Source organism: Balaenoptera acutorostrata, chromosome 8, assembly GCF_949987535.1.
Source record: "Balaenoptera acutorostrata chromosome 8, mBalAcu1.1, whole genome shotgun sequence".
Taxonomy (NCBI): domain Eukaryota; kingdom Metazoa; phylum Chordata; class Mammalia; order Artiodactyla; family Balaenopteridae; genus Balaenoptera; species Balaenoptera acutorostrata.
In genome coordinates this window covers 27,209,839-27,230,385 of record NC_080071.1, presented here as the reverse complement: position 1 = coordinate 27,230,385, position 20,547 = coordinate 27,209,839, and the positions used below count along the sequence as shown (strand labels likewise).

At 35.6% G+C, this 20,547-nt stretch overlaps 1 protein-coding gene across 1 annotated transcript in view; it reads right to left on the bottom strand.

Annotated features, from left to right (window-relative positions):
* Nucleotides 1-13,675, bottom strand: part of CSRNP3 (cysteine and serine rich nuclear protein 3) — a 73,897-nt gene extending 60,222 nt beyond the window's left edge. Inside the window, exon 1 of the mRNA XM_057551650.1 lies at nucleotides 13,498-13,675. Within this exon, the coding sequence (XP_057407633.1) occupies nucleotides 13,498-13,645 (148 nt within the window). The 5' untranslated portion in view covers nucleotides 13,646-13,675. The remainder of the gene's footprint in view (nucleotides 1-13,497) is intronic.
* Nucleotides 13,676-20,547: the final 6,872 nt, after the last annotated feature.

Below are 20,547 nucleotides of genomic sequence, written 5' to 3'. Positions count from 1 at the left end.
AAATAAAAATAAAAAAAATAAAAAAATTTAAAAAAATTTAAAAAAAAGAATTTGTAATGAGTCAATATTTATGAAAATTAACAAAATACCATTTTCTCAGTTAAGAAATACTAACATTTTATACTCAGGGCATTCAAAAGGATAAAGGAAAAGTGCAAAAAAAATTTTAAATGCACAAAAACTGCTGGGTTTAACAATAATCATAGAGCTAACCAAGTAGTTAACAACTGGCTCTCCACAAAAATACATTTATTTATATAAAGAATGCATAGCCCATGATTTACAAATAATAAAATATAAATATTCTTTATTGTAATTCTATTTAATCAATTGATTCTCACAGAATCAATTATTAATTGACTTTTGCCTAATTTTTGTATCTATCACCAACTTCTGGTTGCAATTGATAGATGAGTGTAGTTAGATATGAATACTGATTGATATTTTCATTTAAGTAAATGGGTAAAAGGAAAATGAAATATCAAAAACATGTTGAAACTTCACTCATTCATCAATGACATGAATGACTTCTCTCCTAAGTAGAATAATAATTTTTGATGACTAGAAGAATATTTATTCAGCTTATTCACAATGTAAAAGGTACAGAAATGATATAATTTTAATTTGCATTTTTCACATTTTTTCCATCGCTTTTCCATTGCACAATCTACAAAACAATAAATGGATAGCCCTGATGTGTGGTATTTGCCAATTTCTGTGGAGTAAATAACCCCACCATGGCTGGCAAGTAAATATAATTTTATTTCAATATAATATTTATGGGAATAACTCAAAGTGCAAAATAAACATACAAGCAAAAGCAAAACAGCTCTTATGATAACCATCAAAACAGTGTAAAACAGTATTGTTAGAATTTCACTGTTTTGATGATTATGGTGACATTTTTAAGATTATTTAAAAATCAAAATGGAGTAACTATAATTCAGGCATCCAAAATGGAGCCGGGTTACCATTGTAGATGTGGTTTCAGACACATTCCTGCATCACTGAGAACTTGAATTTTCTCTAAACTGTATCAAACTGAAGGACACCACCAGCCATTTTCAAAACAATATCTGCTAGCAGCTGCTAGCTGCAACCTTGTAGTTTCAAAGTCCCACCTCCACCTTTGCAACTATGTAATCATTTCAGACCCCAAATCAATCCTTGCTTAACAAGCACCCTTAGTTCTTGCCAGCTCCAATCCTAATTATTGACAAACAACTTATGGAAACTTGTAGCCTCCCCCGTTTTGTAGTACTAGCAAACACAATTGAAGTGCTTCTTAAATCTGTTGTCTCCCAGACTGCAGTCTTAACAAACCCCAAATAAATTCCTCTTTATTTCAATCAGGTCTCTGTTTCTGAAATTTTGGTTAACAGTTACAAGCAATATTTTCACCCATATGTCCTCAAAACTTTGGACAAATGAATGCAGGTTATATAGTACTCTGACATACACGCCTTTACACATGCATAGTTCTATTATTCAAGAATTCTAAGGTAATTGATTTTGCTACTCTATACAAAACACAATTTTGAAAATTGGAGAACTAAATGATTACCAAGAATAACCACAAAAATAATATTAAAAAAATCTTTGCATGTGGCAAATTTGTATTTAATATTTTGGCAAGCATCTTGTGGTTTTTTAAGTATTACGTACACAGCATAAAGGTAGTCTTTATTAAAAGCAAGGGCATATATGATAAATTATAAATGTTTTTACTTTTTAGGCAATACTAATAAAAGCTGTACAATGAAGACTTTCTTGAATTAACGATTTTATTTTATACTTAGAAAATTAAATCACACCCATATAGATTTCTGCAAGGGTTAAATTCAAGCCTAGATTAAGAAGCAAATCAGAGAAGGAAAAGATTTCATTGAGCAGGTCCTTTGAGGCTTCCGTAGAAAGGGAAAGGTGCATGGCTAAGAGTGCAGGCACTGGAAGGAAGCTGGCCAGGGTCTGAATGTGGTTCTGCCGCTTATTAAAAATAGGACCCTGAAAAAAGTCACTAACCTTCTCTGACCTCCAGTTCCTTCATGTGAAAAATTAGGATTAAAAGTAATAGGCATTAAAAGTATTAATGCATGTAAAGTATAGCAGTAAACATCATTTTTTTTAAATCTCACATTTCTTTTACCATTTGAAAGGAAACCCACCCTTCTTGCGAGGTTGCAATGGATTCTGCTTCTTAACTGGAAACTTTAAGAGATGCTAACTGCAACAGTAGTAATTGGTTTTTTAATGCATATTCTTACTTATTACTTGTTTGCTGTCTGTGCTGCGGGCCTGAGCCAAGCACACGCCTCCAGCCTATGATGCTTTTCCTGCTTACTACCCTTTACCTTTCCTAATCCCATATTCTGAGTATATAAGTACACATTTGCAGTGCAATCGACTGCATTATCTTCTTTCTCCCTCCCTTCCTCTCCCCTCCTTCCTTCCCTCTCTGACTTTTAAGCCTCAAGTTACTATCCATTTCTTCTAGTAAATTGTCCTTGATAAATGTTATAGAAAAATTTCCAGAAATACCTGTGCCAACACTTATTTCTCTGTCCTGGTATTTACACAAAAGTCACACTCTCTTGATGTTCTGATGGTACCTAGAATTCGGGAGAATAAGTCCAAAAGACATCAAACACCTGCTGTGACTATTTCCCATAAATCCTATCTTAGAGTGCACTCATAAAAGCTCTCACGTTTCCATTAAGATGGTCTACAAGAGAGCTCTGCAAAGGGCTGATGCTAATGAGCTCATAAATATTTTTAAAGCCTGATGTGGTCAATCAAAGGGGAGGCAGCTGACAAGACACCCTCTTCTCTGCAGCTCTGAAGCACTTCCTGGGGGGAAGTGGGCCTGGCTGGGAGGTGCCACAATGCCCAGCCTTATACCCTCAGTCATAACAATATCAGCAACTCTTCTTCCCTGTTCCTTTTACTCTAAAAAGAAAATGCCATTCAGAAAAAGACTAAGTGCTTCAGCTTCAGAAAAACCTAAGAGGACAAAATTCTGACTATCTGCTCTGCAATTTAAACACAAAGGAAAGAGTTAGTCAGCCAATATAGCTTATTTACTTTGAACCCAACCCATGTAATATTTACTGAGTGTCTCTCATTTGAAATGGAATCTATGTGTTATTTTATTAATTAGCAGGAGATTATACTATATTTCCTAAACAGTTAGGAGATGTTTTCAGAAGTCTGAGAAGTGATGCTCGAATGAGAAAGTCTGTTAATGCTGTTTTCAACAATAATTATGGGAAACAATATGATATAATAATACAGAAGTACAGGTACCAGAGTCACACTGACATAAAGACTAAAAGCTGGCCTCACTACGTATTAGCTTTGTGATTCTGGGCAGCTACTTAAAATCAGCATCAGATGCTTCATAGGTTATGCTAATTAAGATAACATACATAAAATGTTAAGTGCAGTCCCTCGCACTGAATGTTTAATGAAAGTTCAATAAATGGCAGTTAGTACTGCTATGACTATTATTCTGAACCCTTATGACTTTTTAGGACTAATGCCAGCAAGAGTGGAGAGTATACTTTGGAAATTCTTACTTCCATAGCTGTTGTGTTGAATCTCATGATATCCTCTGAATAATGTTCCAATGCCTAGGCCAGGAGTAGCAAACAGGTAGTTAGTAAACTGAATACAGCCTCAAGAAGAATTTCATTGGATTAGACAGGTTTATTGTTATTATTGTTACCATTAAGTCTAACTCCTTTTAGGGAGGTATACTCTAGATCCGCCATACCTTCATGTCATACACCTGGATGTTTTCTCACAATTCTATGACTTGCCTGGTTCTGAAGATATTTGGATTTGCATCTCTAATCTAGATCTTTTCCAGACTTCCCTCCCAGCCTACCAAAACCACAGCTATCATATGTCTCCTTTCCTCTGGAGAGCTATTCTCTGCATAGATAGTTTTCCAAAATAACTGTTAATAAAATTTGTGTTGTCCCTCATTGGAACCAGTATCATCGTCACAGCTAACACTTCTTGCGCACTTACTAAATATCAAGTACAATGTAAAGCATTTTGCCTATATCGCCCATTTAAGCCACCATTAAACTTATAATGTAGGTACTATTTTTTATTGGTATTTATAGATGAGGAAACTAAACATCAGAGATATTACATTACTTGCCCCCGAGTAGACAATCTTTGATGAGAATATAAGCAATTTGAGTATAGACATTACATTTTTAACTACTAGATAGACTAGAGAGGCCACCTATATGTGGATTTTAATAGACATTCCAAAGGAATCATCCCAAAGCGATAACATTAATGGTGGGAATTCCAATCATGTGGTAGAAGATATTTTAGGACAGAAAAGCCTCTTAAAATATACTGCTTAAATGCCTGTACATTCTGTTGACAAGTAGGGTTGACCCTACCAATATTAAAACACAATTAGCACATAAATGAGACAAATGTAGATATTTAGCTTTATAAATAACATTCCATGGCTTCAAATGACTATGCATTTTAAACATATTCCAGATAAATCATTCCTTCCAATGCATCATTCTTTTGCAGCTTTCTTTAGAAATTTTTAGTTAGAATATTCCTTTGTGGTAATGAGATGTTCCAGAGTGTTCACTTATACATTTCAGATAAAGACAGCTTTGAAGATAATTTTTAAAATCGTAAGTACATGAATATTCTATTTATTCTCCAACATTTCACTGTCAACAGAACAACATACACAACTCCTTATTCCAACCGTCATCACTTAATTTTACTCAGTCCTTATGGAACTGTCTTTTTTACAGTTCTAATGTACTATTCTTTGAGTGCATTATCTGTTTAATCAAGACAGCCCAAAATGTCTTCAATTAAAATAACTCACATGATTGTCTTCTTTTTGGAGGGTGGAATCTACAAACTAAAAGCACCAGATGGGATATTCGATTGGACTTGAATATATGGGTACACTAATAGTACACAAGCATAAACACTGAAAACACAAAGAGGTCCTCAAATACAATACTATAAATAACTCAAGCGAAAAAGACTATCAGAGGCATATTATATTTGGAGGGAAGAAGGATTACCTGAATCTTATGCAATTTAAAATACCTTAAAATCAATCTATTTTCACATTTTGCAAATGAAAAAACATGATATAATCACGGTCAGAGCTACTTGTAACAACTAAAACTAGACTGAGGATCTTCTGGCTCCTCGGTTGTGGCTTTTTCAGTTACAACAAATTGAAGGAATTTGCAGTAGAGTCTCATTCTCACAAATTCACCTGATGCACTAGGGAAAGCAAAGCCATAGCAAACCTAAATATTTTTCTTTTTACAATAGCTCCCAAACACAAGCAGCTACTTCACTGATAATCAAATAAAGAAACATGTTCTATATTAACACCACAGAAGAGACAAAAATGTTATGTGGGATTTACTGTATATACAGTATAACAGTGTATAGTGTATTTTATAAGTACAAGAAGCAAATTTCAATGATGATTTTTCTAGATATCACTGTGCAGCCTGGAGCCTGACACCTGGGGAAGAGATGGCTCCCTACATTTTAGGACATAGGCAATGAAGGTATGTGAAAGGATTTCAGGAAAAAATTTGACAACGTCACTTGGCTATCATTGTGGACAAGAGGAAGGCTCTGAATGTATACATTAAATTTAGTTCTACTTAACGACCAAATTTGGCCTGGAAGTTTCTAATGTGCTGCAGGGCTCTTTTGCCTTTCCCTATTAGGAATACAGTGGTAAACAAAACAGATACACAAAGTAAACAAATACACTATAAAATAATTGCAAATTGTGGTATGTGCTATGAAAGAAAAAAATGAGTGCTGAGAAAGAAAATAATGGGGATGGGGATAGTGGGGTGATCCGTAGACTTTTATCCCAAGTGAAAGATACGTAAAACTTGCTAAAAATTATAAAATATTTGAAACTTCCAGACGTCACATGTACTTACTACCCATATTTAATGGATGTTAATATTTTGCATACTTATTTTAGATTGCTCCTTTTAAAATCTAAGTGAAAGTGAGAAAGTACAGCTAAAGCAGCCACCACTCCTTCCTATATCCTTTCTCTCTAGAGGAAACAATCTTCAGCCCTTCCTATGTATATTTTTACTTCCATAAAATAAAGTGTTGTCTGTGTGTTTTAATTATGTAAGTACTGTCTTATTTGCAACTTGTGTATTTCACTCAACAGTATATGTATATACACATATATATACACACACACACACACGTATGTTGTATACATATATATAAACCTGACTCTTCAGTTCAATCTGTTATCCAATATTTATTAAGTGTCTACTAGATACTAGGCATACAAAGACTGAGTTCCTGCCTTTGATGAGCTTACACTCATTGCTTAAAACTCATTTTGACGGCCCTGCTTAAAGGTAGAATGTAAGGACATGCAGATAAGGACCAACAGGAAGGTAGCATTCACAGTGAAGACAAGGTGATCTGTTGAATATGAGGTAGGAGGTGGAGGCACTTGATGAGTCTGATGACTCAATGACTCCGCTCTTTGAGATAGAAGAGAAAATGACCGTGGGCACCTTAGGAGGGTGTTTTGTGGCAGTAACAGGCAGCTGAGTTTGAAAACATACAGTTTCGTCATTTTCTCCAAAACTTCCTTAAAGTGTTTGGATGTTTTGAATAAAAAGGAAATATGGAGTGAAAGATATGGGAGGAAAATGGTTAAGAGTCCAAGTCTCCAAAAAAAAATAAAAAAATAAAAAGCTGAAATAATGGAGCGAATGTGAAGGGTGGAGGGGAAAGATATGTAAAGACAAGACATGGGTGCTATGTTGGGGGAAAACAGGATGAGTTAAAAAAAGTGGGTAGGGGGAGAAAGGAAGTGGAAGGAAAATAGGTTATGGTCTGAGTTTGGCACACTGAAATTTGGTATTTCGGTGATAGAGCTGTACTAGTTTATAGAACTATCCTGGGTGAAGCTGTGGACGTAAGCAGCTGTATGGAGTGGAGGTAAAGGACGTGAATGGAATGGAAGACTCCAGAATAGAGGTGGTCAAGGAAACATGAGGCTAATGGTTCAATGAGCCATCACATGGCTACTGACATCATGGTTTGGTGGGCAATACTGGGATGGAAAGAAGTTAGAAAACCATTGCCAAAGGTTTTTAATGTTGGTGAAATACCGGGAGATTCAGGCAAAGAGGATGAGTACCATGAGAGACGTGGTAAAGTGTTCATGGAGAAAGAAATATTTGATATGAGCCTTGTAGCAGGTACAGAACTTTATAGTTAGAGATTGAGAGGCAGAGTAGAAGACATTGCAACCTGAAGGATGGTCTAAGTAAGGTCAGAGGAGGCGGCAATGGTTGACTATTTCTGATTTATCGTACTGGATCTCTCAGATCTCTCAGATGAAATGATCTGAAAACAATTGCACTGTATCAGTCAACGGCTTCTATAGTACATTCAAGTGAGTATTTTCCAAATGGACCACTAACTCGTATCTATTTCCTCCACTCGTAATTGTCCCAACTACTTAAACTCTCACATTTCCACTAAACTAAACTTAATACTTAACGACTCAACTGGTCCATGTCTGGTGTTCAGATAGGGACATGACCTAGTATAATAGATCTGCAACTGGTTCCAGGTCTGATCTCACAAGGCCAGGCTATTTGGTTCTTTTCCAACATAAGGAGCTGCAGAGAGTCAGAGTCTGGAGATGTCTTAAATAAATAGCTTATCAGAGGTGCCTTGACCTATGCTGCTTATCTTTTCCCACTTGGTGTCTGCTCTAACTTAAGATGCTATTTTGATCCTTGTTCTTAGAACCATATTATTACAGGGTAGTAAGGAGCTTTTGAGGGTCATGTGGTCCTAAGTCCTGCTCAAAGACTTCCCTAAAATGTCTATGTTCAGTTTCTGCCTTAACACTCCTCTATTGTTTGAAAAATCATTGATCTAGGGATAGATTGTTATGTTTGTCTTTTTTATAGTAAGTTCTCAAATTAATACCACAATGCTGAGTAGACAAGATCTGTCACTGTATCTCTGAGTTGTATTTATTACTTGTAGTCTATCATTTTGACATGTCTGAAAGCACCTACCACAGAGACTGTAACATAAGAAACACTATATTTGTCAAAACTGAATCTAGATTTTCAATGCATTTTAACTGCTTGGTAAAGAGAATAGATATGTTTCGGTCATACTTCCACTACAAAGTTTCATGTCAAGATCTGATTTCTTTTGATTTTTTATCTCTAATCCCTCTATGAAATGTGCATTCATTGCGAGGGAAATGACATTGGAGGAAGACTGTGACTTGGGTGCACATAGCAGCGTATTTATGCCCTGTGTATTCAGAGAGAAAAGAGAGGGAAGTAAGAAAGAAAGGAAGGAAGGAGGGAGGAAAACGGATTAAAATCTCAGCCATTGGATAAATTAATAATATATCTCTGAATGTTAATTTCTACTTTTATAAAGTGGGTACAATAATGGCTCCTAATCACTCAACAATTTTAGGATATCAAATGAACCCAAGAATGTGAAAGTGTAAATTAGAAACGCTTATCCCTATATAAGACATCCACTACCTGTTTTCATGTGCAATTTAGAATACCTATCATTTTGCCTTTTGATATTTCCACTTCCTAAATACTATATATTTATCTGTAGAAACACTCTGTTTCAGGAAAAATGTGTTCCTTTCATCATACAGCTTCTCATTACTCGTGTGAAGTGCCAGGAACCTTGAGAGGGCAGAAAAAAAAAATCATTCCAGCTTCTCTGTAGCTCTCCTTTTGACAGCACTCAAGTACAGGCTGATTGGCTATAGAGCCACAGGGATTTGATGAAACAAAGCGTTCCACAGCAATACAGAATCCAGCTACTTCTATCTCAAGGGAAGTATAAGATATGACCTTGGTTCATTGCTGGTAAGTATGCTAGTTGCCTAGCAAAACTCAAAAGTCCAAGGTAAAAGCCATAATGCCTTTACTGATTTATATTTTGAAGCTTTTAATATCATAACGTGATGTGCTGCAAGTTGAATAGCTTATAGAAAGCTTAGAATAGATGGAATTTTCTACTACCATAGCTGCTGACTTGTACCACACAGTTTTATCAATTCCTATATTTGCAATGATAACAAAATGTTATGTTATGCAATACGTTAATGCTTATAAAGCACTGAGTGCATCTGACATTTTAAACTTGAAAGATGAGCTCATGATGAGTGAGATTTAAATAACTGTATTTTAAAAGAGCTCAGTGTGAAGCTAAATTTGGTTTCCTAATACTACACAAATTTGATAGTCATCAAAAATCCTTTTTTACTCTAAGGTAACTACTTTTATTCTTGAAAGTAGAAAAATATATTAAAGAAATAAGATTCATCAATAACAATATTTCTAAAAATATATGTTCATAGATTCATATGCAGATAAGATCACTGTACTTTAGCTGAAAAAATAAATAAAACATTTTATAAAAATTTGTGCATCAATTTGGGGCTAGCAAATAATCTGAAATACATTTCTAGAAACAAGAAATCTTTTAAACTATTTCTTTTTTTTTTTTTTTAATAAAGTCCTTTTTTTTTTTAAATTTTTTTAAAATTTATTTATGGCTGTGTTGGGTCTTCGTTTCTGTGCGAGGGCTTTCTCCAGTTGCGGTGAGCGGGGGCCACTCTTCATCGCGGTGCGTGGGCCTCACTATTGCGGCCTCTCTTGTTGCGGAGCACAGGCTCCAGACGCGCAGGCTCAGTAACTGTGGCTCACGGGCCCAGTCGCTCCGGGGCATGTGGGATCTTCCCAGACCAGGGCCCGAACCCGTGTCCCCTGCATTGGCAGGCAGACTCTCAACCACTGCGCCACCAGGGAAGCCCTAAACTATTTCTTTTACATTGGTTAACACGTTCAGATCTTTTATACAGCAAATATTTGAGGGAGAATTTTTGTTTTTTGATTTTTTGGGTTTTTTTTTCTCTCACGTTTTCTTTTTCTCCTTCTCCATAATGTGAATACGGTGAACTAAACAGACTATTAAATCAAAAAGGCACTTTTTATTAAATCAATCATTTAATTATCTTTAAAAATCATGAAAAATCTCCTCCAGATTTCATTTAATATAAAGTTAAATCAGTAATTTCGTAAACTAACCATTGCCAACTACCACTGATAATAAATGATGAGTTGAAAATTTCAATAAATTCTTGGGCATCACAAAATATGTCTATTTTCTTCAACAGGAAAAATAACATTTGTTGGACATAACTCATAAAAACCCTTTACTAGTTAGCTGAAGTATTGCATGATTTAGCTGATCAGCCATTTGCTTACATAAACACAATCAGAACTACAGTTATCATTTTAGTTTAAATTTAAAATTTCTTTGTTGTGGGATGTATAAATATTAACTGAAATAAAAATTAATAAATATGAAAATTAATCTATCATTCTAATACTTCAACAAATCAAATTGTTTTCAGTTCTTAAAGCACCTTACCATTCTTTGCCATTATGATACAGAGACTTACCCTGACAGTGTAGGTAAAATTTTGTGGTCTGCTTTTCTTAACATTATCTCCTGTCTTCATACTTATCATGTAGATTAATTAATTGTATAAGCTACCATAACTTAATGCATCAATTCCCCACTCTTAGACATGTTACCTTCCTCTTCCCTGCCCCAGTTCCCAGTTTTTGTTATTTCCCTCAACAACCAACATTTTCAGTTATGCATTTTTCCCCATGTTTCTGACGTTTCCCCCTTCAGATAAATTCTTTGAAGTACAGACTTATAGATATGAATATCATTATGGTTCTTATATTTCCAAAGTGCTAAACAGACACTTTTATAAATTTCATTGCCATCAACAGCAATATGGATGTATGCAAAATTTGTACTGCGACCTTCACCAGCACTTAGTATTAGTATTTTCTGTTGGAGGGAGGAACACTAATTTCAAGGAGATGAAATTTCCATGATTTCATACTAATGAAATCTCATTAGTATTATTTTAATCTGTGTTGTTATTACTACTGGTGTTAAATGCTTCAAAATATTTTCTAATCATATTTCCTATCATGTAGATTATGTTTGCGGGTGTGTATCTTAATTTATATAAAAATTTATGTGTTTTTTTATTTGCTATTCAGACAGTAACGCTTTACCATATTAACAGCAAAAATTTTTTTTCCAATATAGATTATTTTACTTTTACTTTGGGTTTTTTTGGGGATCAGGTATGTTTAATATTTTTATATAAATATGTTAAGTATTTTGCAATGTAACTTTTTTATGTTACTTCAACGCTCAGATAACAATCCTACCAAATATGAAACTTCCCCCGTGATTTGATTTTTAAAAATATTCATCTACTTAATCTATCTGAAATGTATTTTGGCAATGTTGTGGGATGTATATCTAAATTTTTCTTTTTCAAACTCTAATACCAAAACCATTTATTAAATACTCCTCTTTCCCATTGTTTTATAATGCCCTATTCATATACATATATGTGTGTGTGTATATATATATATATAATTCTTATCTATACTATGTTGAGATTTTCTCTATTTTCCGAGATCTAACATGGTACTGAAAATGTTAAACTATGTAATTTTCTGCTATTATTTGATATCTGGAGTGGCTTTTCAACATTTATGGCTTCTTTTAAAAAATATCCCTTTATTCTCATTAGCTTATTTTTCCAAATGGATTTTTATTATTCCATCACCTTCTAAGAAAATCCAGTTGAGGGTTTTATTGAGATTATCCTTTTATATTCATAAATTAATGTGGAAAGCTTTAACAGATTTACCTTTATATCCAGAAACATAACCTGTCTCTTCATTAATTCCAGTGTTCTTTTCTAACTCACAATAAATCACATTTTAAAGATATGTCCAATATTACATAACTAAAGGGCAGAATGAGATAATGGAAAAGGTGAAGACTATGGGGTGGAACACATAACTATATGGACATATATATATGTGTGTGTGTATATATGTCTAGGCTTTAATCCTGTGTGATCTTGGGCAAGATGTTTAGCCTCTTTGATCCTCAGTCATTTCCTCTGTAAATTGAAGGTAATGGTACTTCCAGGATTGTTATAAAGAGTAGGAATAATGTGTATAAAACTACTGAATCACAGCATGTACCCAGTAAATGTTAGCTATGAGAATAATTTTTAATATAACATGTGCTTAGTACTTGACATTTTATAAAGTTCCTTCATATGTATTATCTCGCTTGCTCTTTGATCTTCACAGAAGATCAATATTAATCTTAATATTTCTTTCAATATTAAGAAATTAATATTTGGCCTTAATATTAAGGGCAAATAGGTAAACATATATCTACTTTTGAATCAAAACACAAGCTCATTTCACATCATAATGATATATGTAAATGTATTTGAAGATCACCTACATCACACAATAACCTTGTCCCTGAATATTTGATGATTTTTTCTGTTATAATAAGTGTAGTTGCCCTTTCATTACATTTTCTATTAATTTTGCTTGCTTAAAGGAACGCTGTCGATTTTGTATGTTTGTTTCTTGTTCAATAGTTTTACTGAGTTCCTTATTACCTCTTAAAAATATGGTTAATTCTCTTGGTTTTCTGCGTTGTCACATTTCCAAAATAAATTTTATGTTATGCAATCACATATTAATAAAATCAGCTACTTAACTGAAAAATAAAAAACTAAGACTAGTTATCTACTATGATATCATGATATATTAAAATCTTCCTGTTGTAAATATAAATTCAAGATTATTTAGCTATTAATAGTCAGTCTCCTTTAGCTTGTAGATTGTATTTCCTTACAAAATCTTCCTGTCGGTCCTTCAAACCTCACCTTGTCTGACAGGAAGGAGTGATGTTACAGTGTGGCAGAAAAAGGAAAAAGAGAAAGCATACACCTTTTTTTTCTTTGTGGGTTTTAAATATTATTCTTAAGGATAAGAGAATAAAGGGATGAGTGGAAAAGAGGTATAAACTGCACTTGCACACTTGGGAGAGTCTTGCTGTTTTCTCATTTCTTAACGCATGGTTGGCTATGCTCTTTCCCTCTGAACCTAGACCTTCCACTGCCAAATACATCCTCCCCACTTTTTTTTTTCTCCTAGAATATCATTTCAGCTATGGGAGGATACATCTTTTTGTGCCTGGACTTGTCTTTCCCCATCTACTGTTGGAGTAGGGTGCTTCCTTTGAAAAGTAATAATAATAAAATGTCATTTTTTCCATTGAATCAGTTGGTTAACACTGTCAAATAATCCACTCCCAAAAGCATTCTAAATAAAGGAACCCACTGATGCCTCAGAAATATTTCATTTTTACTTAATCATGTTTTGTTTTTAGCTCAATTGTAAAAACAAAAACAAACTAGTAATAAAAGTTAAAAAAATGACCAAGATGATACAGTTATTTTCACTGTAGAAGCAGACAGTCAGTTTCAGGTATAGTTTCCATACTCACGGGGAAAATGATTAGAAGTGGATGGATTGACGCTGTCCCCACTGTCAGCACTTTCACTGCTGGAAACTTCATCATCTGATTCCCGCACAGAGGAGCAGGGTGAGGAGCCGTCAACTTCTTCAAACTTCCTCTTTAAAATTCCACTCATCGCTGCAGCGCTGTCACATGTACCTGTAGCAGGAACGGGAGCAACGGAGCATTGAAATATCTGACCGCTGGATGTGCAGCCAAGGTCTCCGGAGTCATTTTTATGTGGCTTTTTATACATAAGCTGAGCTTTCCCTTGAAAGGTTCACTAAGCAGTTTTTTAAAAACATTTTCAAATTAACAAACATTAAATTAAATATGAGCATTTGACCATTTGCTTACCAACATGTATCAACTTTTTTAGACATAGTTCATTTTAATGCAATACCTTTATTCCTTTCTGTTGGCAGATTGAGAAAATCCACCTAAGTCCATAAAATTCTGTATCGAAAATAAATGCCAATGTTCCCCAAAGTCCTAAATGATTGCTGGAAGGAACACATGTAAATACGCAAAGACTTCATACTCAAGTTTTAAAATGTCAGAAACCTAATTAGCTGAGCACTATATGAAATGAGGTCTAAATTTTAGGTAGTTTCCACTGAAATATTACAATAGGGTGAAGTATGTCCCTATGACACCTGGTTGCTGAAGCTGTTGCCACTGTTTCGGAAACCTCCTAAGGCTCGTTAGTCGGGACATAGCACTAGTTGGGTGGGAAGAGTGAGGTGTGGGGAGTGGGTACGGTTTCTCCTAAATCCTTTCTCTAGGATGAATAGGTTTTCCCCTCTCCTTGAGCTGCCCTTTCTCCACCTTCCCCATTTACCTTGACATATACATAGTCAGCTGAAGGGCATAAACTTTCCTTGCAGTGTAAGAATATTTTCAGGAATAACATATATAAATTAGCTTAGATATATGTGATGGTCTTACATTGTTAAATTAATTTAACTTAGCTGAAAGTATTGCTAAATTGATGCCATGCATTCTATCTTCCATCTCATTATGTCAGCTGATTTTAAGTCTCTTTTGAGTTCTTAGTTACATTATCTAGGCACTGCCCTCAGAAATCTCTGTAATAACCCCTTCTCTATGCAGATCACAGAGCAGGCAGCCTGACCAGATCCCCTTAGCTGGGCCAGATTTCCAAATTTTAATTCAGTAGTTTTCAAAGTCGGCTACTAGGATTAGCAGCATAAGCATCACCTGGGAGGGAAATGCAAATTCTCAAGCCTCATTCCAGATCTCCTGAAGCAGAAACTCCCAGAGGGTAGGGCCTAGGACTCTGCTTTATGAAGCCCTCCAGGTGATTCTGATACATCCTCAAATTGGAGGGCCATTTGTCTAATTTCTAGTCTGTTCTCCAGTAGCTCCTTCCTTGGACTTTTCCTTCCTTGGGTGTGTCCACACACCATCCCGAGAGAGTTAAATAACCCAGCACTCAATTCCTAGTCAAAATCTTCTTCTTGGTTCATCACTGGTGTGAATTCTATAAGTACAGTATTAGATGTCTCTTAAGTATCATTAATTTCAACTTACTCTACTCATCTATTCAAGTGTTTAGTAACTGGTATGCATATGCTTGCCTGCTGGGGTGGAGTAGGGGATACAAAAAGGAGTAGAATGTGTTACCTGCTCCCAAGGAACAAGCATCCACTTTGCTGGGCTGCATGGAATTGAGAATAACCTCCAAATTCATGTTCTACTGCCTTGTTTTACTAATTTATGTCTTTTTCATGACTTATATTAACAATAGAGATAACTGATAGCAATAAGAAGATACTACACTGTCTATTCTTTTGAGAATAAAATCTCTACTCTGACTGATTTTACCACTATTCAGATTAGCTTATTATTTTCTCCATCTTAAAGAGTGTGAAATGCATAAGATGTTCATGCATATCTGAGAGGGTGGAGAGAAAAACAGATATTTTAAGTAAAGTTCCTGAAATAAAAGTAGGACAGGATATAAATTTTAAAATTGTTCACTTCAAACAAGATGCAAAGTAATTTATGAGGGAGAGACACCAAGACACAAAATAATACAAAATGGAAACCCATGTTTAAAAAGTACATTTTTATAATAAGATATCGCAATGGGAACAGTTAAAAACCATGTCCTTAAGCTCCACTTTCCCATCTGACCTCCCCCAGCTTCCTTAAGAAAGGCAGATTTCTCAAGGATACCCAACTGGACCAAAGGGAACTATATTCAAACATGGCAAAATGTGGTACGTGGTACTCTTCTCTTCCTTTCTCACTTCCTCAAGCATGAGAGGGGAAATTTTTGGAGGGATGATAAGGGAATTCAAAAGTCTCTTTTCCCTTTGTTATTACATTTGTACTGGCAAGACTTGAAGCAATGGAGTTGAAGGTTGGCTGTAATTTCTGTCTACCTCTTTGAGACTGAAAGAGCCTGAGCTATTCCCAGGTCAAAGGGACAAAGGAACTGACTGTTTAAGGTGGGATTAGTATCTATGCTGGAAATTAAACATTCAAATAATTACAGGTGGGCATAACTTAAACTTATACCCATGAAACTGGTTAAGTGCTAAATTGCTTGTGCAGCAACCAAGCGTAACACCTGTCTAGTTTCACGGCCTTTAAAAAATATTATGTGAGTGTAACAAGATGCCATAACGAATTATGAGGGCCAAATGACCTATTGCTTACAAGTATATAAACCTTGATCAAGACCTAATAGTAGAATGGTAAAGGGAGCATGTGGTTTTCTCCTACAGCATCTATGCTAGCTCACTAGGAAAGAAAAGAATACAAGAGTTTAGGGAAAAGACCCTGTTAATAAAGGAGTTGTATATACTTGGTTTGCTTGTACCCTGTATTGGTTCTCTCAGAATTTGAGGACGACAATAGGTGGCTAGCTAGGTAGAGATGCAAGTGAGCAGAATCAATGCTTGTCCTGTGGCTGCCATAGCTCCTTAAATAGTCATTTAATAATATATTTTTGTTCCCAAAGACGAGGCCTAATTAAACTTGGTAGGTATGAAGCCAGTGAAAAAGTGGTCAACATTTCAAATTGGCAAACAGCATCAAAGCTCAAAGAACAGAAGATAAACCTGAACAGGCATTAATTTACCCTAAATATGATAAGCTGAGAATCTAAGTCTCGTTATCAGCCATTTAAACACAGCTACCATTTTCCAATTCAAGAAACACATGTTAATCAAGGGTATCACCATTTCTCATTTGGACTAGCACAGCCACATCCTAATTATTCTCTCCCATCCACTACTGTTTGCTTTCAATGGGCTTTCCAGGTTGGAGGCACAATGATAAATTTAAATTGCAAATGTGATCATGTTCAGCAGCTTAAAACTCTTAAGTGGCTTTGGATTACCTTAGGATAAAGTTCAAAATCCTCAAAATGGCTTATAAAGTCCTTAACAATATACTCTGGCTAACTCTGGCTAACTTCATCTTCTTTTTGAGCCATTGGCCTTTTTGCCAATATTTCAGCGCTAATAATAATTCAGTTTCTCCAACCTGCTTTTTCTCTCTGGACTCTAAGCCTTTTGATGTATGCATGATTCTTTCCGATCTACTTTTTGATTTCTTTTCCCACAGCACTTACCACCTCCTAAATCCATATTATTTATTTATGTATTTTTAGGTTTACTAATTCTTTTTTGTCCCCTGCTGGAAGATACCAGGGCAGGGATCTCTGTACTGATGTTCCAATGGTCTAGAACAATGCTTTATATCTAATAGAGGCTCAATAAATATTTGTTTGATGAATGAATGAAACCCTTCTATTTCCATACTTTAATTATTTTGTCAGTGTCTATTTTCTCTGATAGACTAAAAGCTCCATAAGCAGAATCATGTACATCTCATTCACCACTCTATCTCTCCTAACAAAATATCTGGTATATTTGATTAGATGAGAATTAAAATGAGATGAAATTGACCTCAAAACGTCATACAATTTTTTGTTTTTTTTTTTTTGCTTGCAAGCAACCCAAAAGCCAATTCTAGCTAACTTAAGCACAAAGACATCTGTTGGAAAAATACTGAACTAGTTCATGCAATCTAAGATAGAGCTGAAATGAAAAACTGAGGAACTGCAGGAATAAGGACAGCTTCTGGGATTATGGTTGTAGAAATTCCATGATCTTGTTTTTTAGAGCGCCACAGTTACCAGGTTTAAGCCCAGCAACTTCTATGTCTCACAGTTCAAGTTTAATGTTCCAAAGCATGAGCAACCTTTTAGCCCATTTTGGGTGAGGTGTCCGCCCTGCGACCATTCGACTACGTGGCCAGTGGGCAAGGAGCCAGCCAACTTGCTATCACTTCAGAGAACCTCACTCAGAGGCTTCAATAAGTTCAATTGCATTGCAAAGCCAATATTCTTTCCTTGTCTAACACTGATTTATCTAATTTTTTCACTTATTAATACAGCCCATTGTTGGGGAAGCTAGTAAAGTTGTCTTGTTCAGGCTTCAGAGGCGGCACCAGGCCTCTCTCTGACTGGACAATGGTGCTAAAGCCGACTGCATGCCAAACTGCTGAGTTACACCCAGGCCAGAATCCATAATAAACCCCTAGATAAGATAGAGAGTAAGTCACGGGACTTCTTTCACCTTGAGGGTCTGGCCAGCCCCTGGGGATCAAGAACATTCCAAAACTTATGAGTTAAGACCGAGGCATTTATGACAACAACCAGAGCTGCAAACTTGCAAGGAGGCTGATTGTTATCAGCCTGCGGCCTGGTGCTAAAAGCTGGGCTCCTTCGAGTGGCAAACTGAAGTCTCACCCGAGGGGTGGACCCACCGCCCAGGACCTTCCCAACTGGGACTCCAGATTGCTGTTCAAGGGACTTCCCAGCGCTGCTTGGACCTGGATGTAGGTGATTCCCCAACTCGGTGATGTATAAACCTCTGCCTTTACTATTCTTTCTTAGTTAGTTATACAATTCTTTTCTTAATTAGTATACTGTAAATTGTTAATTCAATAAACTCTCTCTAAATTCTTGTTTAACTGAGTGTAGAGTGGTTATTTTGCGAGCGAATCCTACGAACCTTAAAACCAAAAGTAAGGTTTTCGGCAAAACATCCATGAATTCACCACTTGGCCAGCTTCTCAGTTTGGGATTCCTCTTTCCCTACACCTAAGTGCCCTTTCTATTGCCAAATTCAATTAAGAACTACTTTATTTTAAAACTCTAATAAACATCTTGTAATCTTGGGTATCTGTTATTCTTAATTATCATATACTATTTATTTCATATTTGTGTTAGATGTAAGAAGTCTCTAGACACATTTAAAGAAAGAGTAGTAGAAAAGTATAAATGTTTCCATTTCTCCTCAAAAAGATACTGATAAACTACACTAGATTTTCTATGGTTATAAGTAAATACAATTATTTTATTTAATATATTTCTGGAAAAAATGTGGGAAACCAGAAGGCTGCAGGGTGAAGATAAGTAAGACACTGGATAAAAATGTACATTTTAATGCCTCTGGAAGAACTACTGAAGCTAAACTTTGGGTATTTGTTAGAATCTGGTTCGTATCACTCTCTTTTGACTGCCTAAAAATTTCATAGCTTTCCCAGGTAACTCACTGAGTTCTTACTATCCCATTTATATTCATCTAATGTTTAATCCTTTTTTCTTCTTACATTCTGTCCCTATTTCCCAATGTTTTGCTCTGTATTATAGGGAAATGACCACAGGAAAAATGCCTTAAGAGTATCATCAATCTCCTAGTTCTGAAGAGCAAGTTGTCTGATTTGGAGAAGAATCATTTTAGGGTTGCCAGATTTAGCAAAGTAAAATATTCAGCAAATTAAAACAGGACACCCAGTTAAATTTGAATTTTAGATAAAAAATAAATAGCATTTGAGATATAATTTTACTTATTATTTGTTGCTTATCTGAAATTTAAATTTAACTGGGCAGCCTGCATCTCTTCTAACAACCCTAACTGGTGCTCTTGGCTCTTGGTGAGAAAGCAGAATGACTATAAAATCAACAAAACATCTACGTAAAAAAATGCCACCTACCAACTGGAAATACCATACGTGAATATTCCTGTCCTTTACCAATCAGATAAAACCCAGTAAATAAAATATGTAAGGTTATTAGGGTGAATCAAGAGTTTATCAAACAATTGAAAAAAAGGTGAGGGGGTGGGAGACGGTTAATAGGCTTAGGGCAGGCATGGCCTATCACTGACACGGGAAAAAAATGAATTTAAAAGGAAGTAATTCTGGCATGGCAAGAATTTCCTTATATGGTAATGAGGAGGTCTTTTTGGTGAGATGCTGTCTCTTCCCTGGCCTGATAAAAGAAAAGGTGGTGAGCTGTGAGTTCCTGGTTCATTTGACCTGGCAGGTCCTTAACTCTTAAGGCTGCTTAAACCGGGAGCTTTACATGGTCCTCTCTCAGGAACAAAGCGGGTGTCTAGAGCCCCTCTGTTCACTTTTACCTGGGAGTCTGCGTATATCCTTTGCATTGCTTGCTTGCTAGTTTTGTAGTTGATCAAAATGAGAGTAACCTTTAACTGCAAAGGTCATTAACAAACACCCTTCTGCCTTGGTGATATGGCATACATCAAAGCAGCATGTTAACTGCATTATAACCTGACATGAAGGACGTTTCTTCATGATTTGTCAAAGAACAAAATCATCTATTTTACATCTTCATTAAATTCTTCCAGCAAGCACAAAAAGCTAAGAAACCATGACTGTTCTCTCCCAACGACTTTGATAAGCTCAGGCTGTTCGCTTTGAACAGGAAACACCAGTGCCAGGATTAAGTTGCATAGAAAAAGAAGCTTATTCTTCTTTACTTTCATGCAGAATGGAAAACAATTTTGATGTTTCTTCTGGTTGCTTCACCAAATTCAAATGATGAGATGAGAAGTGCTGCAAACAAGTTGATGAAAATACTGGTGTGTGGCTCATCTGTGATAGCAGGTGGGAGAAGTTGAGCTGGCAAAAGCAAGATTATTCACAATGTCACACTTCATCAACCAGATTGTCTACAGAGCCAGAGAGAGG